Genomic DNA, 25426 nt, shown 5'->3' on the forward strand with positions numbered 1-25426 from the left:
AGGCTTTTATAAACGATAACCCATCATTTGCGAATAAGGACTACTGTTTCTGGCAGGATTCAAGCGGCGGCAAGAGCAGTAGACTTGGAGACTGGGCTAGAGGACAGACCAAACTCGCGCAGGGTGCAACAGAAGGTTCAAATAAAACAACGTGAAGCTGTTGGTTTCTACAAAGGTAAGGCAATGAGTTATCTTTCATTAGATCTTTTTAAAACATTTGTTTGGTTCTTATGCTTAAGTGCGTTCCTCTTTGCAGGAACTCCGCCCTTAATGGTCGATAAAACTGACGGTCTGATTGAAAACAGCAGTGGGATAAGAAATGTTTTTCAGTCATTGAATTTTCATTAGCGGCAGTCTTTTACATTAATCTCTATTAAACGATGACCTTCAATAGAGAAGTAAGCTATTAACGCTTCTGATTATTCATAGTCAACCAGATTTTTAGTCAATTAGCGATTAAATTTAGTTAGAAAGGGTTTAGATCAAATAAATTGCGCTTGAAGATGATTTGAACCGATAATGGAAGACCAGAAAGTAATTATGCCCAACTGGCAGGTACACTGTAGGGTAAGCAATAAGACAGAGAATGGAAGATGTATCTTTATTTAAAGCAATTACATGGTGTCAATATATCAATTCTTTTGCAGGAAAATCGTTAAGATTTCACGACCAATATCCCATGGTGTTTGAATGTTCTTAGTCATCCAGTAGAATTAAAATAAGGAATATATACATGTAAATATATTAAGGATACTGCAAGCGTTTGCCAAAAACTCCTTCTTTACTGCCTAACATTCATTTTTTTTTTTTTTGGATAACAGTTAAATCTTAAGTGTCCAGTGACTAAATTAATTAACATTTACACACATGTCATCTTACGAGTGACGTTCTAATTGCGATTTAAGTATAAAAATTGAAAAATCGGTTTCTCAAATTTCTCCTTTACCGAGCACCCACGATCACCGTTTCAACGCCGATTTAATGACACTATTTAGTACTCTTAAAAAGCCTTAGTGCAGATTTTATCGTTGATAAAGCAAATTAATGCCTTTGTTTAGTGAAAATCTGTGATTAGGGGCTCATAACTCATAAAAAACCGAAATGACGGCAAGAGATTGCAGCCCATACACTTGCGGTAAACTATGCCAATTTTCGTGATTAAATCTCGTTCAGGGATGAAGTCACGCCCCATACTGATTGCTATCTCACCTCAAAATAGAAAGTATTAAATTGATGATAAAAGTTTTGAGTGACATATGCTTAAAATAGCAACGAGAAATATAAACGCAGAAATTTTATATATTTCAAGGAGATTTTTTTAAACCAAAAAAAGTGGATGCATAATTATAATAATTATATGCATATTCGGTATCTGGATGATAATAAACCCTAGCAATACTGTTAGTATGCTTATCAATTTCTGGAACTCATTTGGTAAAATTCAACAACGAGGCACTGGAGGCGATTTCTAGTCACATGGCGCCGAAGGAGGTGACCTGCTTATCACCTAATAAAATGTGCCAGGGTGATCCGCAACGTTGGCTTGGCGTTGAATTTCACCACGTAAGTTCCAGCATTTGAACTATGAGTTATAGGGACCATTCCCATAACCCTATCTTACTAGCAGGATGGATCTATCTCCGAAGGGATTCTCGCTAAATTGCATTTAGTTTAAGTGTGCACGAAAGTTAATTCCCATTAGCAACTTCAGTGGGCGTGGCAGACATTAAAGCCGCTGAAACTGAATGTAATTTAACGAGTATCCCATCGGAGTTAGATCGATCCAGCTAGAACGATAGGTTTATGGAGACCCAGTCATATATTCTCCATCCCCTGAAGTATTGCGTGTGAGTGAACGAGTGTATTCAAATGTTACACCTGCGTTATCAACAATTATCACCATTGCAAGATTTGGTGTGAGACTTTGCAATTTGTTGACATTACTGAATCAATTACTAAAACACACAGCAGAGATCAGTTGCTGGATACCTCGTAATACATTGGGTGAAAATTAAAGCAATCGCGTCTGACTGAATAACACAAATTTACAGCAAGTCTGCCATTTTTATTATAAATACTTAACCGCTTGGCAAACACAGTCTGCCAGAAATTCATTGTGCGCTTGATGCATCTTCGGGAAGTGGCCGTCTTAAGTTGCTGGGAAGAGAAAAATAGCTTTCGACTTAAGATTGAGCACAAGATTGGCAGCCATACAGCATTTGGTCGCATATACATTTCTGTATTATTGAATTTTTGAGATAGCTCTAAATGTATCTCAGTTCCCTGCAGAGGGCCGCGCCACCCAGAGCAAGAACTGGAAACAAAAGAGCTAGGCATTAATTTCTAAATGAATTAACTCAAACCCGACGGTGTTAATTTAATCTCAAAGTATCCACTGCGGTGAAACGCCACGGATCCACCTCGAATTTAACGCCATTAGAAGAGCGGTCAGTCCGGTGGACTATAGTTTAACCAATTACAATTGCTGTTCTCGTTCGAACGCCTGCGAACTAGTCGATGAGTGCGTTACTTTGAGCTTAACTTTCGTAGACTTAACTTCAGATGAAATAAACGTTTTGTACTTTATTTTGGTCGTTCAGTTTCTATTATTTTGTCATTTATAAGTCATCATGATGTTTTAATCATTTCATTTATATATACACCCCCTGAGAACCACCAATGCGCATTTGTTGGAGTGTGATATATGAATGGGCAAGCATAAAAACTAGACAGTATGGTAATGAACACTTGGTTTTATCTCCGAACATGGCAAGCAGCATGGCAGTGAAAACAAGGGTATATTAAGAACGATTATTCATTACTGAAATAAAATTGACTCTAGTTATGTGTTGGACATGATTGATTATAATGCTGCTTTAATTACATTTCAGACTTATTTCTAGTCACGGTGCTTCATATTCAGCGTACGTTTCTCATAACACATTGTGATTTCAATAAAAAACGATGTGTCACTGCACCGAGCTCAATCTACTCGGTACCGCATATCTATTTCTCTTGACTGTAACTGGCGGTGCGTCCATGAACGTCTACTAATTACAGTGATCATTCTCGCCAATCATTCTGTCGGTCGCTTTGTTTCCACCCTATCCTCAAGCACATGGATCATTGTTGATATTTCTTGCAAAGCTCTGAAACCCGATGAGAGTTTTCAAGGAACGATCAGTGGGCCTTTTGAGACGTTAATTCCTTCCTGCAAAGAGCCTTCTTTATCGACGCGGATTATATCCCAACATGAAATCCACACGCAAAATGTACCGGTTAGGTTTAATTTCCTACGCTAGAAGGGAATAACAATAACACTCTTTTTCCAATTTATCTTGGAACACGAAAATGTCGATAACATTATCGGGATAATTTTCAGTGTTTACCCGTTCATAAAACTTCCTAGGCTATGTATGCACAAAAGAAAAAACTGCGTGATAAAAGAGCTAATGAAAATATCGTTATTTACAGTATATTTGCTACAGCCCCCCCCCCCCCCCCATCCTCCCCCTAAATGAACAAATAGAAAAATGAATTAAGTAAATGACAATTAATGCACATTGATGAAAAATTTTGTAAGAACGCTGCAGCTTTCACCATACATCAATATTGCAATTGGGCTTATCTTCGGTTACATAAAACAGCACCTATGATATATAAGCCTATATATCATTCAAAGCACTTAAACTAGGTCTGAACTAAATTTAATAAAGTGTCCTCTCTTCCAAAGGCTGTATGAAGCGTGACACCGCTGTTGGATGACAGATAGTGCATCCAATATACAGTATCGGTGAACATGGAACGGTTGATGCCATTCCAAACTAACAGGCAGAAGACACAGTGGGACATGTCTCTGCTTTAAAACTCAAATTACCAATATTTCCAATCTGTTAATGGCTTTTACAAACTTGTTTCAGCTTGCATATGTTAATTTCCCGATACGGTGGAGCTCTGAGTCACCAACGGTTGCGTGCACGTTTTGACCTGCAGTGAACCGATACAAAAATGGCGTCCTCATCACTGGGGACGCTACAAAGGATGGGAGGCATTTTACAAATACCATTGTTATACTGAAATTTGCGGCTTTAATCATTGCATTATTAATACAAATTGCCGCATTCGAACCACAGGAGAATGGCTTTTACTATTCATTTTGCATATATCATTGCTTCTTCTATTCTATAAGACAGCTGGGGATTAATACGGCAGCCGTGGTTTGTGCCTCTTTGACAAACATTTTTTTTATTTCTTGTATTACTTAATATATCGCAATGTGGAACCCATTAAGGCCCGTTTCCAAACTTTTACCAAACGGCTGCTCCAATTTTCACTGGTTTCCAAAATCTCATTGTTTTCGAAAAACAAAACGGAATGTTCATGCACCTTTCCTTTCTAACATTTTCTGGAAATATACCAGCTAAAATCAATTTTTCTTTGTTCCCAAAATCCTTTGTTATCTAAAAAGGGTAGATATTATTAGTTGTATTACCAAGACAAACACCTCTTGCTGTTTTAAGTAGACCGGTTATCATGGTACTTTGGAATCTGCCACTGTAAGAAGAACAGAACAATAATGCATAATAATCTTTTACTGTTTCACGTGCGCATGGGTTCTGGATTTATGTATTTCGAATTGCAAAAGTCATATTCATTACCTAGTTCTGGTCTACCTTAAAGTGTCATTGAGATATTTAGAAAACCATAAAACATAAACCGATTTCACATCGATGGAGTTAGACTATTTTGGTACATTGTAAAACGCTGGTTTGAAAATCGGTTGGTTACGAGAACTAAGAACATAGTTAAACATAGTTATAAAAAACAAAAAAAAACTCCAAGTGAAATTGGCTCCTTGAGGTAAGATAGCCCCCCTCCCCCCACTCAAAAAAAAAAAAAAAAAAAAATATATATATATATATATATACAGACTTGACATTTAATATGGAATATTTCAGTTTCGAAGGTATGCCTAGGTAAAAATGCATTCTTTTTTTTATTAAAACTCCGATCTCATATAAGATATGTGAATGGAGAAGTGTGTAGTCAGGTGTATCGCTTCCAATTAACTGAATACCAGGTTTGTTGCGCTGCTGCATTATGTAATATGCAGTGATTTAATTGGGTAGTGCTCCTTTGGGCAGGTCAAAGCTTGGCTTTGGCAAAGCATGGTTATGTCAAAAAATTATCCATATGTCGGCAACTACTGCATAGAAGAATTTGAAATTTTGCATGCAAGTGGTCTGTTTTGCAGTGTGTAAAATTAGCTATGCAGTGCACTGCAAATTTGTCAATCTGTGGCAGAATGGCGCGAAAAAGTCAGATATTGCCAGACAGATAATTGCGCCAAACGAAACGGTCCGCACAGTTTTATAGAGTAATGCCCAGACTGATGTACCTACACAGAGGCCACACCCAATGTATTGAAATCTTACCACCAGGGTACAGGACCCACTGTCCTTCTGGATATGCTGTTGCAACTAAACAAAAACCACCCAGTCCGTTCAGAATGAGGGCTAAATTGCCACCAAAACGCATTTTTCAAGGCCCTTAGCGAACACCAAACTGGTTTCAGCTGGTTAGAATACCAGACGACCTCAGGGGAACCCACTGTAAACAGCAAAACATCGTTGTATGTTTCTCTAATGAATTGGGGACCTTGACCGTTTCTGAGTTGAACACTGAAACCTCGTGGCTTTCTTAATTGAGGTCAGATTTCACCTGTACCGCTCAACTAGTCAAAACAGAGTTTACAGACATACAGAAGAGACCAACGACTAAGCGTGTGCCGCGTCTAAAGTGACTAAGGTCATTAACAGCGTCAGTAATTGGAGTGGATACCACATTGGTGCCAAAACACCAATGATGGTCATCCACGAAAACCTGAACCAGATCAAATAAAGGAATAATCTGGGAACCACTTGACTATCATTTGATAGGGGGCACCTTAGGAACAATTTTAGGTTGCACGGTGAAATAGCCAGTACACACAGAGCACTTTTAATAGCAGATTACTTACAGAACCAAAGGAATGAGCAGCTATCTTGGTAATCAAAATCGCCATATTTGAACCACATAGACAATATATGGGTAGGCCATTACTCGCCGAATCAATGGCCTACATGTTCTACAAAAAAACTGGACCAAATTGGACAGATTTTGACCGATGCCTGGAATGTTATTCCAGATTGAACTCTAAAAACCTTACCCAAGGAATGCCTTGCCACTTGAGAGCGCTGGTAGCAGACAGAAGAGGTCAAGCGTAACAACGACCGTTACTGTGACTAGACACTGACATGGGGGTTCTTTGTGAGGCGTGTAACTCTTTTACAGAAAATAATTTGGAAAATATGGAGATCCAACATATCTCCTTTAATTATTGTCGTATGACATAGAATAGGCAATTTGTTTTTGTTTGCTTCTCTGGCGAATCCCATTAATGAACTGATGTCACAATGACATCAAAGAGATAATTAAAAGTTGTTTAAACACGATTTTAATCCTTATTTTCATTTATCAGTCAGCAAAATAGGAAAAAAACTGATGAAAAATGATTGGGAAAAAATATTCCATATTAAATGTCAAGTCTGTATATATATATATATAATAAAATTAGTTCTAATATAACAACATAAATTATAAGTAATACACGATGTCCTCAGAAGTATGTATTATCTTTACCAATATTCGGTATTGCAGTAAACGCTATATTATGATATACGAATGGTCCATGAAGGTGTGGTCATTTAAAGTCTATACATATATACACTGTATATATGTATATACAGTGTATGTATGTATACATATATACACTGTATGATGATCCAACGTTGGAATAAATCTCTCCTTGCTTACGTTTGAAAGCGCGTTGAACACAAATATTTGTTTCTAGCGTCAATAGGGAGGCGAGATCGTGTACACAGTGTGTTATGACCAGTTGTCTATCTGTTATTTGTATGTACATATTTGTAAAGTCTAATGAACATATTTATATGGAGTTTAGACTCAAAATAAATATATTATTATTATTATTAATAGTATTTTCTGTATTAACAGAGTTGTAGTATGTCATAATAAACAGTATTATCTAACTGTTCCAAAGTATTCATCCAATGAACATACTGTTTATCAAAATGTTGACTTTGTATTTCCTCCTAGATATCTACAAAAATATATACCGTGAAACAATTTTGAGATTATCATTCAGTTTGCTGACAATGCACACTTATACATATATAGCCCGTAAGGCACAGATTCCAAAAAAAAGTTCACCGAGGGAGAACTGTTTGATAGATTACCGCGGATGGAATTAGACTTGTCATCAGGGCATTCATTTGAAAGCGCATGCCTATCAACAATGTAATTATAAAAGAAATATCGACAAATTATGAAATGGAAGAATAAAATTGTAAAGGGGAGCTGATTTGCATATACTGCGCACTCTTCAGTGGCAGTGAAGCTTTAAATTGAAATGGCAAGTTGATTTTTGTATCGCTAATGGGAAAGGCGACCAACAAGTGTATGAACATTAGTAGGTCTTTTCTGAAGTCACATAATTTCAATAATACTGTCGCTCTTTATTTTTACTAACGCCGTCATTCTGTCAAGAGCCTCTAATGTATATTTTTCATTTATATTAAATTTCTACATATAGTCAACAATAATGTAGCCTTAATGGCATCGAGAAACATCAAGGTCACATTAAAACAAAGTTACTCTGTACTACACGCTTTAGTATCGAAATCGAATCACAGACAAAAAGGACACGCATATTCTATCACGTAGCGTTTACACATCCATTCAAGATCCACTCTAAGTACATAATTGGCATTTTTATTGTGTATTTCTTGCAGTAAATCTTCTGCACGCTAGCTGGTTGTAAAGAGTTGTTTTATGTGAATCTAATCAAATGCATTGTGCTTGTTTCAGTTGAAATATTCAAATGAAAGTAGATTACAAAAGACAAGAATTTTAGGAGCAGGTAACATCAGATATTTAAAATGTTGGTGTTATTGTGATAACTGTGAGAAAGTGGCTTACTTCATTCTCTTTAGTGCTAATTGGAAGTAACAAAAAATTAAAGACTAAAGAAAGATAAGTACATAATTGCCTCTATAAACACTACATAAATTTCAAGAGTAATATAAACAACGGATGTCTGAACGCTGTCGTTTTCAGCGAGTAAAATTGCCTCTTTCCCAGGACGGTTGAGCTAATATAATTTCCTAGTGATTAAATGTTGTCATAGAAATAGACTCTAGCTCTCACGAGCCTGTATTGACATAATGTTGCAAATCTAAATGGATGCAAAAGCAAATTATTGATCATCTTCAGCGTAAAAATTTCCTAAACCGGCCTTCATTCATTTAAAACGAAAGAACACTGTTAGCAGTGAGAGTAACAAGGGTAGAACAGTTCACGGAACTACCGTATCATTCTGTCGGATTGGCGGTAAGAGGCCATTTACCACAAGAGGTAAACAGGTAAGGAATAAAGCTATTCTCATACCAACCATCATGACCACCAGCAGCCTAGGAAAAACTTCAGGAAGTTTAACTGCACCCAAACTCTTGTATCAGATATTATTATTGTTGTTCTTGGAGAACGAAAAGCCAAGCCTTTCGAAATATAAACAGATGATAGACAATAACATTATTATCTAAAATAAAAGTAAGGAAATATCTTTGGCATTATTGATAAAAGAAAATAGTTTCTCAAGAGACAAAACGTGTTTTCTTATGAGGCATTTGCTTTTTTTTTACATCACTATGCATGAGAAAAAGAAAAGCCAGTTTCACATATGGCATCATTGTTTGTTGACAGCTATGTGCCTATTTTAATTATGGCAGTTAAGATTAGAAGAAGCAACAAGCAATGGAAAATAAACATTAAAAGCAGGTGTCTTATAAAGTTTGGACCCGTCTCCAAGTTCTCAGTTCTTTTTATTATTCTATATAATTTATGTTTTTAGGAATTGCAATTTGCATCAAACATGGATTTCTTAGTCAATTGTTTATTTTTACAAAGCAGCATCAAATGCCTGGATAACCTAAGTGTTCTTTAGTCTCCGGTCGGAAGTGAGATATCCGTTAGGATATGAGATATCCGATGGGATATGAAATATCGATGCCAATATCTAATGTTATTAACCTTTTCTTTAAGAAACATGGGCGACTTCAAATTGTCAGAGTTCCAGAAAAAGAAACTGCGACACGTTTTCGATATCTTTTATGGTAAGTAGCATACCGTTGTTCTCCTTGACCTAAAGTCAGTTCAATCCATTTGGAAGATCAGATCAGATCAACATAACATAAAGACGAAAGTTTTGAATATGTTTGTTCTGAATATATTTGTATAACCAAAAGCGTTTCTTTTTTAAAGCTGAGTTCAAAGTGAGATACATGGGTGCTTCCATCACTGAGATTCAGTTAGGTTTTGCACAAGAGTATTTATCTGTATATTAATATACATTCGACCATTATGAATTTCTACAGCGCACAAGTTAGTCGGTCCAGACTTTCTCCGATACATTTTGTTTCAAATTCGCCGTGACTTTCATTGGGCTTTTTGCGGCAGTAAGTATGGCAAGGGGCTTCAGTTGGATCGATAAATACTTTATTTTACCGAGTAACAGACGATGTTCTAGACGACGTGCTGCTTGTTCGTACCCTGGGGGACTTGAAATGGCGAGAACGCTGCCATCGGGTGCATTTAGACAATTAGAAGGGGTGTTTTTCTCTTTTTCATTGCCTTCTTTTGAAACATCATGAAACGGAAACATAAAAGTCATGCCGTATAATTTTATCCATTCTCCAAGGCATTAACGTTGACAGAATATTATCTTTTTTATGGTACGTTTAAAGTAAGAGATGCCTGTTCCTACTGAAACAGAATAAAGCAACGAAACATTTGTATGTTGCCAATTAAAAAGACTTACGGATCCGGGGGGGGGGGGAGGGCGGGGGAGGGGGGGTTCTGACCAGTTCCGATATTGGTATCCTGAATCTGCCACTGCATTATTACTCATCTACGTTTTCCTTTGCATGTTGCAGATATAAACAAAGATGGTGTCATTGAATGGAAAGATTTCAAAATAGCTATTGAGGTGAGTCATAATACATACGTTTCTTCGACATGGTTACCGTGAAACAATTTTGAGATTATCATTCAGTGTGCTAGCAATGCACACTTATACATATATAGCCCGTAAGGCACAGAATCCAAGATACCAGGGGCACCTAAATAGTATACATAATTACACTGTGTGCCATTGAACATTTTTGTAATAGACTACCAGCGCACCCTGTGGTGAGAGAATAGTTCCACCCACTGTGGCGCGCAGCAAACAAGTTTTTGGTAAATAATCTCTGCACGAGGCAATTAAACCATCGCAAATTGTACTGAAACAGGCAACTTGTTTGCTCAAGGCACTTACAATTTTAGCCACTTTCGAATTCACCAGGTCTATACGCAGTGAATAAGAGTGCCCGTAGTCCATTAATTTGCAATATGTATTTGTCAATTTTCTTTCTGCAGTGGAGATACATACATTAATTGCAACTGATATAAATTACATGGCTAACTTCAGATGTGGTGTTGTGCCTGTGTTTATCTCAGTCTGACATATAGTTCTGACATAAAATCGATGGCAAAGTTAATCGGTAATTTTTTTTTTTTTTTTTTTGGGGGGGGGGCGATCGCATGACGAAGTTCTGAGTCTATTACCAAATTACACGGTTTCAGACTGCACGCGATCGTGCTGTTTTATTATTGCAGATAACTGTTTTGTATTGAGTGTTAATCTTTTTTTTCTTCAATTCATTTGACAACTGTTTTTGTTTAGTCTCCCCATGTTTTGTGACATTCTCTAGGAAGATATTTCAAATGGGGGAAAGTGCACAGAGTAATAGTAACTTTGACCCCTTTCCAAACTGTGTATAAAGAACTTATAGAGGATAAACAAATAACAAAAAAGTTTAATGTCAGGATCCGGAAATATTTTGAAGATTACTCTCGAAAATCATATTACTTTCGTAATGCATACGACAATTATTTTTTGCATTTAGGAGATTTAGCTTATAAAGTATTAATCTTTAATCTAGGCACCATTCATTCAGTATTGTAAATCCAGATTTCACGTTAACAAAAATGTTTGCAAATTGATATTTGCCAAAATTGATCATTAATTTTTATCACTATTTTTTGTTTGATAAAGAGCTGTGATATTCTCCACGGACATTTCATGTACAGTCCTTATATGTGACAAAGAAAGAAAACGTTTTTAGAATACCTCAGAAATAGGTTTACGAGCCAACTGACAATATAAGTCCACTGGTTCAAACTGGGTTCCCAGGGCTCTTTGGCATCTCAAAGCCCCAGTGTAAAGGCAAATTACCCCATGGTTACGCGAGTCAGACCATAACCAGCAAACGTCGATCCCTCACTGATCAAGGGCCTTATAAACCCGTTACAAAGCGCGAACCAAAGATTAAAAACGACGCTTCAGATTTATTAGGTGATTAAAGCAAATTAAAGGGGATATAAAGCTGATGACGATGTATTAATTTCGCCACTTGAATACACCTCATATAAAAAGGTGTTTGCGACTACTCAATTGCTTATTTGGAACCGCTTTAAACATTATTCCTTGATTATGGGATCAATAAACATGTCACACGCGTACGACGAGATACTTATTTCTTTTTATGTTTCTATATGGCAACGTGGATTGGGAAATTGTGAACGCTACTGGGAGCACAAATCCAGGCAGTTTCACTTAATACCGATATGCAGATATCCACTTTTCTTAATGTTAAGGGGCATCAATTTAAACAAATCTAATCCCATCAGTAACAGCTATGAATACTAATAAGAAAACGATTTTATTTTATCTAGCTCACATCTCTCCCCTCCGGAATATACAACTATTCATCGAAAAAGATTTGTATTTTGCTTCTCCTGAATTATTAAAACAAAACGACCAGGAACAATATTAATTGTGCCATATGTGCTTGTCATGCCAGACTGATATTCAAATTAGAATTATTTCAAAATATAATGCGGTTTTGGAGTCAAACCTCTGTATGATATATTTTATTTATTCGCTTTAGAAAATCTGCGATTTGCATGGCTGGCCCCAAGGAAGAGAGAAACACACGACCGCAACAGAGACAATGCAGGAGATCTGGAAGGCTCTCCTCAAATATGCAGACAAAAACAAGGTATGCTTATGTTTTTATGGTATGGTGACAACCGATTGTTTCATGTTGCTTTTATCATGATCTGGGTTCTGAGGTGTAAAATGACAAGTATTTCAGGGCCGTAGCCTGCTTGGGGGGGGGGGGGGGGGGGGAGGGGAGTTGCCATCACACAGATTTTTAAAAGAAAATTAAATCTTTACAAACGGTAAGCGTTTCCTTTCCTTCGAGTCCATCAAAAGAGTATATCTTTTTTCTTTTAGGGGGCGATCAGAATGAGTAAGTGCGCGGTAGCTAGTGCGTACTAACTCCACAGAGACTCTAGCTGACTGCAATCAATTAACAGATTAACACGCCCCCTTCTGGCATTGAATGGAATGCAGAGAAGCTGGTGCTTTAACGAGTGCGTTGGAAACAAAAGGTGACGTGCTAGTCCGTTTATCTGTTGCATTCAGCGATCGTTCCCTTGGAGTTAGTGCGCACTAGCTAGGCCGACCAAACTCATCGGAACAGCCTCTTAGTCAACGTCTAGATGAATACCACAGGCGGTACAAATAACCTGCTTGCATGTTTTGTAGGACTGTCCATTCACGTGTTTTTCTCAGCCTACCGTCCAGTATAATGACAGCTGAAACACAAGACAAACCCAAAAAGCGCGTAAAACGAAGCTAAGTTGGGAACTGCGGTCATCACTGCCACGGGTGCGCTAAAACGCACACTAAAATGAATTGCGATGTCTTTTTTTTTTTGGGGGGGGGGGGGGATTCAACAAAAGCAGGTATTTAATAGTGCTGTTGGCATTGCATATTTCTATTTACCGCGTGAAAGTGAATTTCCCAGTAATAGTGCGTTTAATACCAGAAACGCCGAAAGTAGTATTATAACTACGACGAGGTTCTGGAGTCTTGAATCATTTATTCACCACTCACTTTTCATACAATTTTACCCATATTTATACTCTAATTCTCCGTTCTGATCACGCGTGTAATTATGTTCTTTTTATTGTTTATGGCGTGATTTCCAGAAACTTTCCATTTTTATTTTGACTTTACCATAGAACATTCCCTTATTAGGCAATGTCTAAGAGCCTTGTTTTCAACTAAACTTATCAAAAATACTATTTGCATTACTCATACTTGAATCATGTCCAAAACTCAGTTATCATGCGATAAACAGTTGATCAAAATTAAAATCTGTTATGAAATTAACCAATCATATTAAATGTTATTGATTTTGACCTATTCCATATTTTTCTGACACTAAAAACATGTTCTACACTTGTTGACTCTTGATGAAACTTAATTTACACTCAATATCACTCTAACTTTTCATCTATTTGATTTCCCTTTTATTACTAATTGTAATTAGCGTAAGCCTAAGTAATTAACTTTACAACAGTAGTATAACGCCTTCTACATACATGTTGCGTAAATGGAGTTCATAAATTTTCCATCAAATGTTGAACATATGGTTTTGTGGCAATTTGCATCGTCCACTCGAATTTCTTCGTTAAAATTTCAATATATTCCGTCTGAGAGATTATCTTGTCCTTGAAATTTATAAATAGTCCTAAAGAAGAGGGCGAATCATACAATTTAGCTGCTATCTAAAAAACCCTGTGCTATATATCTGACCTGAACGATTCTTTATGATTATCCCTTATCATCCCCACTTGAAATGTATCCGACAACACGTGTTAGGCCATAAAAATTATCTCCCTCACTAAGCGAGGGGTGTATTAATTTTAGGGCAAATTCCCAACGAAACTATCGATCTACGTAGATCGTCCCAACTCCAGGGGACTCTCGCTGAATGCAATGAGAATAACACGTGGGAAGAATACAGAAAAAGTATGGCGTTGGGAAGATTACAAAAAAGCTGGGTGTGATTATACGAATACATTGGAAACAAGAGGTAGCGATCTACGTAGTACGGTAGTTTCATGGGGTATGAGCCCTTACAGTATGACAAAGCACATGCAGTGTGGTGATTGTGTCTGGACCTGCTCTGCAGCAGAACTGATAGATACGCGTTCAACTGAAAAACCTTCTTCGACAGAGAGTAGAATTCTCTGGACACCTAAAAAAGTCAAAATTGGAAAACAAAGATGATCCTGTTCAACCCAGTAAGTGTTTTTAGTGGAACTGAATCGGAGAGAAATCCAGCGATCTCTCTCTCTCTTTCTCTCACTCTCTCTCTCTCTCTCTCTATGCAAAACGCAGTGGACTGAAGCATTCAAATATTGCTACGTACACTAAAATCACTACATAACTATCTCGTTGGCCTTTTCTTGCACTAATGCAAAATTGTTGTCAACTAACGCGAAAGCAGAGTCAAGATCGCAAGGTCAATCTACATGCTGTGTAATGCAGTAAGTAAAAAGGATTCTGTTATGCTTGCCAGATAATATGAATCAACGAGGAATATGTTTTTTACAGACTCTAAATGAATACCTTTTTTGCCGCCTTTGTGATATCACTGTTGGTGTTTTATAACCTACTCCGTCTGTGTGGCAGCGGGCTCTGAAATGAGATTCCTTTTAATTGTAGTTTCATAAAAATTATATTTTATTGATGGTGAGGCGAGTCGGTTAGCTTGAAATTGCAGAGCGAACAGCGCTGTCTGAACTCTTAACATATCATCACTGTGCACTTCATCTTTACTTCAATCATAACGGACCTTATGCCATTGCCACTTACTTAAGATGGCTTATTAAAATGTCTTCCGAACATACACCGAAATAACATCTGAACCCACTTTATAAATTCAGACCTGAGAAAAAAAAGGCAGATGAGAGCGTGCAGTAGAAGATGAATGATAAATATTCATTGTAGTTTCTCCTGTGTTTTGTTGCTCTTCGTCTCTTGGTTCGGATCCCGTCTCCAAGGCAACAGGTCGATCATCTGTTTCCAGCGGCGATATGTCCCTGTCGTGTTATCACTGCGGGTATCGATCGTTATTTCTCAGGATTTAGACTTTGCGGAACTTTGTGAAGATTAATGAACACCAGCACGAAAGCTAGATTTTTAAGGCTCTATCCGCTGAAGTGTCATAGCAGCCTTGTCATTTTAATTCAGTGCAAGATTAGTGCATGTGCCCGTGTGTGTGTGTGTGTGTTTGTGTGTGTGTGTGGAGAGAGAGATAGAGAGAGAGAGAGAGAGAGACTTGTACGGAGGACTGACAATTGCTTTAGGTTAAAAGAGGGGATATTTTGTGTCAAATCAAACAGAGCTGTGACATTGATAAGCGGTATATGATTAAGAAATGTCTAAGAAATGTCCAGATTGAACCATAAAACAAGAGTTTGAAAAACATTGAAATACGCGATGAGGATTTTTAGCTCAATACATATACTTGACTCAATGCACATCCTGCCAAACACAGTGTCATTTTTGACAATGCAATTACAAATAGATTGTAATTTAATTATGGTGAATCCATTTTCAGTTTTGGTCCTGTTTGAACAAGTAACAAATAAGTAGACAGTTTGGTATTTAAATCCAACTAAGAACACACATTCCTTTATATGTGGTGAGAAAAAAATATACAGATAGATGAGACAAATTTTGGAATTAGAGTAAAATTGGCCGAACACCTTCACATATAAGGTGCAAATTAAAACAAACAAACAAACAAACAAACAAAAAATAAATAAAATAAAAATAAATAAATTCCACAGAGTTGACACCTGCTGCTGGAAATGTTTAACTTGCGAAGGAAAACTGTTAATTATTTAGGCATAGATACTCACCAACTGGTAACGGGTTTTGTTCTATCAATTGAATTGCCTTGTAAGCCAATTTCTCGATTTAACAGAGTTTCTCTCAATCAATATTAGTCACCTAGCTCTGGCAATTCTACATTTACTTTCACGCTTTGGGAAAGAAAAAATGAATCTTCGAACCGCGGCAGCCAAAAGAAATTCCTAGGGTATTCGGTTGGACTGAAAACAACACCATGATAATACATGTATAAATGTTTCGGAAACCTTTCGATGCTCCAAATATTTACACTTATTCAATGATGCGGAGAATTTTTCTAATCATTGTGAAAATTGTATGGGATTAGAATCGAATGTGGCCCATCAGGAAATGGCACATTTTTATCTCCTTGAGGAATTTGCACTGAGTTTAGCATCCATGGAGCAAAGTGCTTTCTACTTTTAACCAATTTCACAGCCAATGTAGCAATGCAAGCTGACATATTTATCAATACTTGATACAGCTTCTACGACCCAGAGTAACGTTTTTATCTGATACATTTGACACGCCATTTCAAGCAACATCGCGAGTATATAGTGTCCAGAGACCTCTAGTGGTAAAATATGCTGGGTGCAGGAGACAGTTCCCTATAGCAAAGACCAACAAAAATCCCTTACTAGAACTTGCCGTCTCCTCGCTGAGGACATGATATTTGGAGAATGAAGCAGAAAGTAAAGTCCTGGGCCCGTAACTCGAAAGCATCGCGCATTGCGACCGAGCGCAAGCGTCTCGATTCCATAACTCGCCCATACTCGCCCCATCCCAAATGGGGGTTACGGAATCGAGACTCTTGCGCTCGGTCGCAATGCGCGATGCTTTGAGTTACAGGGTCCTGGACATGGTTGTTGTGGATGATAATTCTCAGCGCCACCTATATGTCGATACTTGGGTTGTGTACTCACCGGGGAGGTGAGGTCGATTCAGGATTAAACATATTCATAATGGCCAAGCGTAAAATTGTAAAATCCGGCTGATTTTGGTTATCTTGGATAACGTTTCATGTTTAGCATAGATTTTACCCATTCACAATGTTTCCAGCGAAATATTTTAATAAATCGTAACAACGAATCTAAACTCGACCAGAGTGAACACATGAATACCATTTAGTAAGTGTGAAGAAACTTTCGTAACCAGCGGTTTTTAAGAATTGTATAAAATGCATTAAGATTAAGGTTTAGTTAATGCACAGTTACATAGAGATGGTTCAGTAGAAACACATGTAATATGTTAGCACTACAGACTGCCAGCCCTAATACAAAATACATATACAAGTGATATTCATTAAAATATCCATCAAATACAACTAGCAGTAATACTTAAAACCCGCAATAACAGAAGCTTTTAAAGTCATAATAACTCTTCATTTTGGCCAAAAATTGGATTTTCCTGGAGTAAACGGCAATTTTCCCGTACTTACCAATGGTCAGCGACCCCATTCCTGCATTCAAAGTTAATCCAGGGTTTTTTTCCTAAACGTACGGTTTTTTGTTAAAATCTCTTAAGAGATTTTAACTGACGGAGCTCTCTCTGACATCGCATAGTCACTGTTGACCTACTTAAAACCGCGGGAAAAGCAGACAACAACAACACTATATAAGATTCATGAGATATATTCGTCTTTTTGTTAAAAATACATTAATATCCACAATGTGTGCCGTTCTGGGCTTTTCGTTATCCGACGCACTGTACAAAAACTCGCAACTTACGTCTGCGGCCGCATTAATGCGTTTGGCGCCATATGTTATTTTGGTCTCGAATGAACGCGAGAATCCGCGTGACACCATTACGTCATTAGCAACGAATGCCTTGATGAAAGCATCGAAAGCCCTATTGACAAGCACAGATTTTAGTTTTACTACAATAACGGCCGTTTTAGTGGTAAAATACAATAGAATATATTTCCATGCGTTGTTTACAATGTATTTCATGCGGAATTTTGAATCTCAAAGGAAGAGTTATTATTGCTTTAATTGAGTGGTAAAATTCGCTTTGACTTTTTTTGCAATACTTTTGTTAGGTCAGTCTAAGAGAAATGTGCAGCTGACACTGGTCTCCAGGCGAACATGAAAAGTCATGATCAAAGTATATTTTATAGTCACCTGTCTTACCATGCAAATTTGGCATTGAAATTGACATGCAACAAGTAAGAATAAAATGAGCCATTCCTCACAAAAATGGTTGCCTTGAATTGTCTTGTGAAGCAAATTTCTCTACACGACAGTCTGTCAGTCCAAGATAATAACCTAGTCTAGTTCCAGCTATTCTGCACTTATCTCAAACGTTAAGGAACGAAAATCCGAAGCTATGAAGCGCGGCAGTCAAAGTAGATTCCATGGATATTAAGTGATTCAGACATAATCGGATGTGTACAATGTTTCAGATGTTCTAAACTCTGGTCGTATCTAACACAGTTGCAATGTCTGTTGTTAAGAAACTGGGGATCCGTGCAACGGATAGTTATCCATCCTACATTAGATTCATACAGGTTAAGGTTAGCGTGACGTAAGTGGGCCAGCATCTAGGACGGGACTTACTTACACAAGTCAATGGGACCCATACATGATATTATATGAATGTCCACGATACTGGGTAACAGCAGTGGGTGATCATCTTTGAAAGTCAACAACAAACAATGTTATGTTTCCAAACATTGCTGTTTATTTTAAACTTTTTTAATTCTTAGCCGAAAATGACACTAAAACAGCGCTTTAATCTGGGACACAGACATACCAGTCCATTTTGCAGCTTTACATTTTGGAAAAGAAAGCTCTCAGAATAGTATTTTCATGTTTTTTTTGGTCATCCCAGGGATCATTTACGGCACACACACTAGAGAAAAACAAAAATTGCTCTTCGTCGCAAATCTTGATGGGTGAGGAAAACGGGTTGTTGTGCGTAACTATTGTTTCAGCTTTCAACATTCAGTACAAAATATTATATATATATATATATGTGTATATATATATATATATATATATGTTTTCCAGGATAAGAAGGTATCCACTGAGGAGTGGTATCTGATGTGGACTGAAAGCATCAAGGCGAGCAAGAACACCGGTGCACTCCCTGACTGGGTCAACAGATACCGCGAGTTTATGTTCTATGTAAATGATACCTCAGGTAAGCAAGGGACTTTTATTTTACATAGTTGTGTTCAAGAATAATAACGACGGCATTATAGGTGAACTTAAAGATTTTAAGAATAGATCAGTTTTAAACAAACTTATAAATTGATTTTTAAAAACACCTAGGGTCGTGCGTTTATTGGTAAGAGAACAAGTAGTTTTTTATTATTATTTGCCGTGTGGTGTTACAGGAACTGCATTCGAGAGAAGAAATGAGACGATATGTGAGATAAGAACGCGAGCACTGTGGTCAATAGTTTCCGCTTTGTTGACTGCATTTCTGTGTCACCGGCTGCCAAGTAATCTCAGTAGACTCCCTTTAATATGTGCCAATCTTTAATAATAATAATAATAATAATAATAACAACAATTATTATTATTATTATTATAGAATTTTGTAACTAAAAATTGGTTGCCTCTATTATAATACTAAAATATGCTTTAATTCTAACAGAGAAACATACCTACATGTTTTCTTGTCTCAGTGGGTTTGTCAGTCTTGCATGCCTTCTTGACTTACCACCTTTCTAATCAGATACAGAAAGGGACACCTGCAGGTATAGTGACGTTGATTAGACACAAAAATGTAAATGAAAACGATGACTTGCGACTGACAAGTTGGAACGACTTTGTCGTCGGGATTAGCCAAAAGCTCTAGTAAATCTCGCTTATTGGAGGCCTTTTAGCATTTGGCACCCATCATTGGGATGCAGAAAACAACCCTGGTGTCGGGTGACGGTAAGGGATACGGTATACCTTGGTGTTAAAGGGAAATTGTTGGGATTTTCGGGAAAATTATATTTCCTCCTTAAAGGTTTAACGTTCTTTAATTATGTGTCTTAGCGGGTCTTTCCGTTACTTTGCAGGTGACGACATCATTGACATGAACGAATACAAAACTGTATATAAATCGTATGGGATCACCGATGCTGACTGCGAGAGCGCCTTCAACAAGTTTTCTGAGGTAAGACGCATCATATATTATTGCGCCACGGTTATTGTCATTGAAATTTTAAATGGTATTATTTCTATGTTAAGTATTGAGCCAGTCTACGTGTTGCAACTGCTAGCGGTTTTATTCAACTTCCAATTTCAATATTAGAAAAATGTCATCATAATTTCCGTCAAGAAAAAAAGCGTACCCAAGGAATTTACCTTTGCTAACATAAGGCCATTCTAACAAATTCTAAACTGCAGTTTATATATATACATATACATACAGTAATAGTGTTTTCTCAAAATATTTATTCGTGCTTTTTTATCATCTTCAGAACCAAGCAGTGAAAATTACCAAAGATGAATTCGCTGAGCTGTTCATGGAATATTTCGTGTCAGACGACCCAAATGCGAAGGGTAATGCCCTCTTTGGAAAGACCAATTTCTAGGGAATGTGTTTCAAAACCGAGGAACTTTTATTCGTTTTTACATTTTATCTGGGAGTATGTTGTAATATTGTGATAACGCCATGGTAGCAGCCTAAGTAATGCGGGAAGTTGAAAATTAAAGAGACGGCCATTCGAGTGTTCTTCGGGCTTCCCTCGCCTACAGAGGTGGAGAAAAAGTCCCAGAAACACCGAAAAGGATAATGTGTCAACAGCGTTCGAACAGTAGCCGAGCAAGCATTTGATGTCACCAAAAGACGGTATGGGTGACATCGACTGCCACGAAGATGGTCGAACTACTAGTAAAACAGTTTCGTGGAAAATGTGTCCTTTTGTATTTGTGCTATATAGTGAGCTTGGCTTACTTGTAACAGTCTACAGTGCTGGCTGAAGAAACAATGCCCTAAAACTATAGATTGGGCTAAGACGCCACTTATGAATAAATTATATCGCAAGTAGATTACAAAAATACATATACATGGTCTGGCAGGAAGAAAACATCCACAAAGCATGGTTTCCAGTACCGTTCTTAAATATTAGGCCCTCAATGTTCGCTGTTAGAACAAATTGTTATTCGTTTAAAACAAGTAAAAACTATGATAACTGTGAACCCGCAATGGACTAGGTGATCGTGTAATCTAAAACAAGATGCTGGAATATTGTTTTACCACTAGTGCTTTAATATTATCTAAATCAAATTATACGTTTGCATTTGAATGTCTCACTGTTTGTGATTTAATTTAGAATGATATACAAATTCTTTTACAGCATTTCACGGAACATATGAATCTGTGAAAAATGATATTGACTATAGATTTTAATAGACAGAGATTAGGGAACCAACAGAATCAGTAATTTCACTTTTAGGATTATGAGAAAGGGTTTAGATGTTATAAGATAATTAAGATACTAACTTCAGCGATGTAAATAAGTGAAAGTGAGCGAGTCTATGGACCGTTTTTGTGGATGCTACTTGCGCACAACGCGGCATGAAATCGGCTTCTGAAATACTGCACAGAAAATCAACCAGAATTCCAAAACATTCTTTGGTGCCTTAATATATCTCTGTAACTTTACTTTTGCATTTGCCGAGAATTGTTGGTCACATTGAACGATCACAACCAATATCTCAACTACCGCATTGCGCCATTGTTCGGTTCATGTAGTTAGTCGCTTACCACGAGTTTGTACAAATGGCTCACCCGATTTTTCCACATATTTGGTGTTTATTCAAAAATATAAAAATAATCTTTCGTTCAAGTTCGTCTTTTTACTGTCGAAATATATAAGCAAACCAATCGATAAAATTCTTTTTAAAAACTTGTGTAAGGCCTATGGCGAAATAAACGAAATACAAAATCATTGTTTGATGACAGTTTATTGTTACAAAGAAGGGTAAAAATCCCATTTGTCTACATCTAATAATGATGATAATAATAATAAAACAAGTAATGCTCCTTAGGTAGAATAACATCCATGCTTTCAGTGCCCACAGCGCTCGGATCCCTTTGAATATGTACATCCCGGCGGCTTAATTTTACGTATATTTTAAATTTAATATTATATCCCCGTAAATTATATATTCCACACTTCAGTCATTGTTAATAAAGTCGTAATTTCTTACATCTGAATTATATATATATACAGTCTCTATATTTGTGCAATACAAATCCAACTAGTGAATTTTCTGTTCTAAGATGTCGGTGTGTGACACAACAAGTGCGATAGACCTGTCTATATACACAAAGTGGCGGAGCACTGTCAGACAATGAAAATATGGATGCTTTTTAACGATGGTAGAAACAGTTCCACCATCAGGACCCTGAGCAGACGATAGTCCACTCCTTGGCAAGATAGATACCCGCGCGCGGGCAAAGAGAAACGCTGCGTCACGCACGAGGACCGCCAGGTCTTGCTTCTACTCGAGTTGTGCTAAAACTTGACATCTGAGTATTTCTCTGCACCAAAGGAAAATTCTTTAAACAGAACCAACTGCTGTTAACAAAAATCAAAATCTGTTGTCTTGATTATTTAACAGCTCTCTTCAAAAACATGCAGAGACCGTCAATCTTCTAAATGACCAGCACACTGACTACATGCCGTCGTATTCTACATCACACGCCTGAATATCCGAGTACAACCAACAGTATCTGTAATCAATCTTATAATAACAGTCATGATATATTCAAATTCATGAAGTAGTACGATGCATAGGAGAATGGCATATCAGAATACATTAAAACCAAGATTAACAACAACAAAAAATGCCCCAGACTAAAGGTTTGAGTAACCCTTGTAAGCCTTCTACTATGCAAATCAAAACCAACTTGATTAATAATAATAATACTATTTTACTCAAAGAAACCATGACGTCAGTATCGTGATAATATTTTAACATTTGTGATTTCGTTGTTCATTGTCAGTTCATAGACACCCTGCGATTTTAAAACGGAGCAAGTCCGACGCAACTATTGATTGTTTTTTTTCTGATCGCTCTACGTGTACGTTTTGTCCCAAGTTCATAACGAGATTGTCGTGGCAAAAGAAATTCTGTACATGCAAGTGCCATTTACAAGTAAAATTAAATGAAAAAATTCTCCATCATTAAAGAATCGTTAAATTTTGCATATTGCTTGATGTTATACGAACCACATATAATACTTCTGACAGGAATGGAATGTTTGTTTCTCTTCTGCATTTGCAAAATCACTCAATTTATTGTTCATGCTTCCTTTCCTTTAAAATAAAAAAACGAACGCTTTTCACTACCGCAATACACAATACAGACACTACACTTACGACAACATTGTTGTGGAACAATATGAAAAAAATCTTGCAAGTACTTAATAATAAAAAATTGTTCAAAATATTTGCCGTTCCTCCACAAAAGTGTTTGTTCGTTTGTAAGTATGTAAGATTTCTCACCACTCAGCTAATTAATAAATAAGCTGCTGAAACTGTAAAATACAAACAACAAAGAAAACAGTTTCTTCCGCTACATCATGGGAAATAATAAAATATAACACAGCAAAACAATTGATCTCTTGCTCTTTTTTAAAGCAAATTTTGGGATCCACACTATAGAAAACATTCTGGCAAGAATATGGATTGTCAACAACATAACGTCTTGAGTATATCTGCGTAGTCATGCAAACGTAACGCCTCCTTGTCATGGGACATTGCTTCTTACTATACAACATTGTAAACAACTACTTAATACATAGACAATCTCAGAGGTCATTCATAATATACACCAAGAAATATAACTCAGTAACAAAGCTGCAAAAGTATAGGTAAAAGATGGTGACTCCCCTTAGTCTATGGACGGAGCGTCGATATCTCTACCCGCCAGATAACAGCACATCAAAAGACGACAGATATGTACCATTATAGAATTAGAATCTGATATGCTACAGTTCAAATATGAATGGACAAAAACTACACTACAGCTATAGATCTTAAGTGATTATGTTCTACCTTCACCATTAACCACTGTAGGAAGTTACACTTCCAGGCAAGGACTTGCTTGCCATACATCTGAACAATTACCATGATAATTCTCATGATAGTAACACCAATAATAATGTTTATAATAATAATTATAATAATTTAACTATTCCAAGATTGAGAAATATTGTAGCTTATTATTGCTGTATTAATATCAGTTGTCATGGAAACCTGCATCATTGCTGATACTCGTCTTCCGACCCTGGAGAAAGGGAGCCATTTTGGTTACCCTGTCAAAAGAACAAGGTCTACTTTTCATTAAGATGATCTCTTCGCATCCAAATCAAAAACAGATAATTGTACGATTTTCTAAATCATAAGAATGGATTCTAGATAAATTTCATTTTTGTGTTTTTTCTTTCTCTTGTTTTTTGCCAATTGAAAGTGAGGTAGATTTTCAGATTATTGTCTGCAGTTTTCCAAATGGCATTAAAATAACGAAAAGCAGAAAAAATGTTCGCGGATTCCCCTTAAAGGCACAAACATGCCTTAAAGAAAAAACCTTCAAAGACCCCTTTTGAGTCAGTAGAGGATTTTGATTTAGTACAGTAATAAAAAGCACCGTTTTCTCCATCTTTCTTTTTCATTAAAAATATATCTAACAATTGTGATTGCTTTGAATTTTTTTGTACTAGTACAGTCAAACTAGTATTGAACATAAAAAGGACTTGGATGTCTTGCAGACAGGTGCTGGCCATCCTGCAAAACCTTCAGAGAGGGCTCATTGCTGTTGAGAAGATCTGAAATATGGCACCAATGGAGATGCTTACTATCTTAAACATTATGGGCTCATTCACAATTTAACTATCACTCTATGTGGATCGATCCAACTCTGCAAAGATTCTTGCCTAATGCAATCAGATTAACAGATTAACACACCTCCTCCCGGCATTGAGTAGAATACAGAAAAGCAGGTCGTTATACAAGAACATTGCAAACAGGAAAAGGCATGTTAACCTGATTGCATTCAGCAAGAGTCCCCGCGAAGTTGGGTTGATATACGTAGAACAATGGTTTTCCTGGGAATGAGCCCTAAAACTCAATTTCAGTGTTATGAAGCACCTAGAAAGCTGCAGTGCACATTTCTTGCTCCCAAATGACTTATTTTCTCTAGAATCCATCTTAATATTTTTGTTAAGGAAATGATGTGTACATTGTTTGTCAAATCTACTTCCATCAAACAAAAACAAAAAAATACATGTTCACCAAATTTTTTGTGTCACTTTCATTACACACTAAAAAAGCTTTTCAGGTGAAGGTTTTTAAAAATTCATAAAATTGATGCTTACCACTCACCTCCCCCATCTTATTTCTTGCATATTCAATGCGAATGCCACCTCGCTCTGAGGAGAACAGTACTGCCCCCTGAAGGGCTGCCATGGCTCTTGTTGCCGTGGCAATATCCTGCAAGACAAGCCTTTCATTACTATTCGCACTTATGAAAAAAACTATTA

The 25426-nt window shown here is 37.0% G+C and overlaps 2 protein-coding genes across 12 annotated transcripts in view; one reads left to right on the top strand and one right to left on the bottom strand.

The window, feature by feature from the left end:
* LOC106181112 (sarcoplasmic calcium-binding proteins I, III, and IV) lies at positions 1-21827 on the top strand. 2 transcript variants are annotated; one of them, XM_013565402.2, is made up of 7 exons: positions 1-175; positions 9163-9233; positions 10053-10105; positions 12111-12221; positions 18946-19078; positions 19950-20047; positions 20355-21827. In XM_013565402.2, exons 2-7 carry the CDS (start codon positions 9167-9169, stop codon positions 20466-20468), a joined length of 576 nt encoding a protein of 191 aa, XP_013420856.1. In that variant the 5' UTR covers positions 1-175; positions 9163-9166; the 3' UTR covers positions 20469-21827. The 2 variants fall into 2 exon arrangements, with proteins under 2 accessions (XP_013420856.1, XP_013420865.1); XM_013565411.2 differs by lacking the exon at positions 1-175 and adding an exon at positions 8279-8483.
* Positions 21825-25426, bottom strand: part of LOC106181061 (protein couch potato) — a 25523-nt gene continuing 21921 nt past the window's right edge. For 5 of the 10 annotated variants that reach the window (XM_013565348.3, XM_013565341.3, XM_013565323.3 and 2 more), the window contains exons 9-10: positions 25262-25376; positions 21825-24712 (exon numbers count right to left, since the gene is read on the bottom strand). In XM_013565348.3, the coding sequence (XP_013420802.1) occupies positions 24618-24712; positions 25262-25376 (210 nt within the window). In that variant the 3' untranslated portion in view covers positions 21825-24617. The remainder of the gene's footprint in view (positions 24713-25261; positions 25377-25426) is intronic. The other 5 variants (XM_013565357.3, XM_013565365.3, XM_013565382.3 and 2 more) reach the window with 5 other exon arrangements.

The sequence above is a fragment of the Lingula anatina genome, chromosome 2 (assembly GCF_051362555.1).
Source record: "Lingula anatina isolate TDL-2025a chromosome 2, LinAna3.0, whole genome shotgun sequence".
Classification (NCBI taxonomy): Eukaryota; Metazoa; Brachiopoda; class Lingulata; order Lingulida; family Lingulidae; genus Lingula; species Lingula anatina.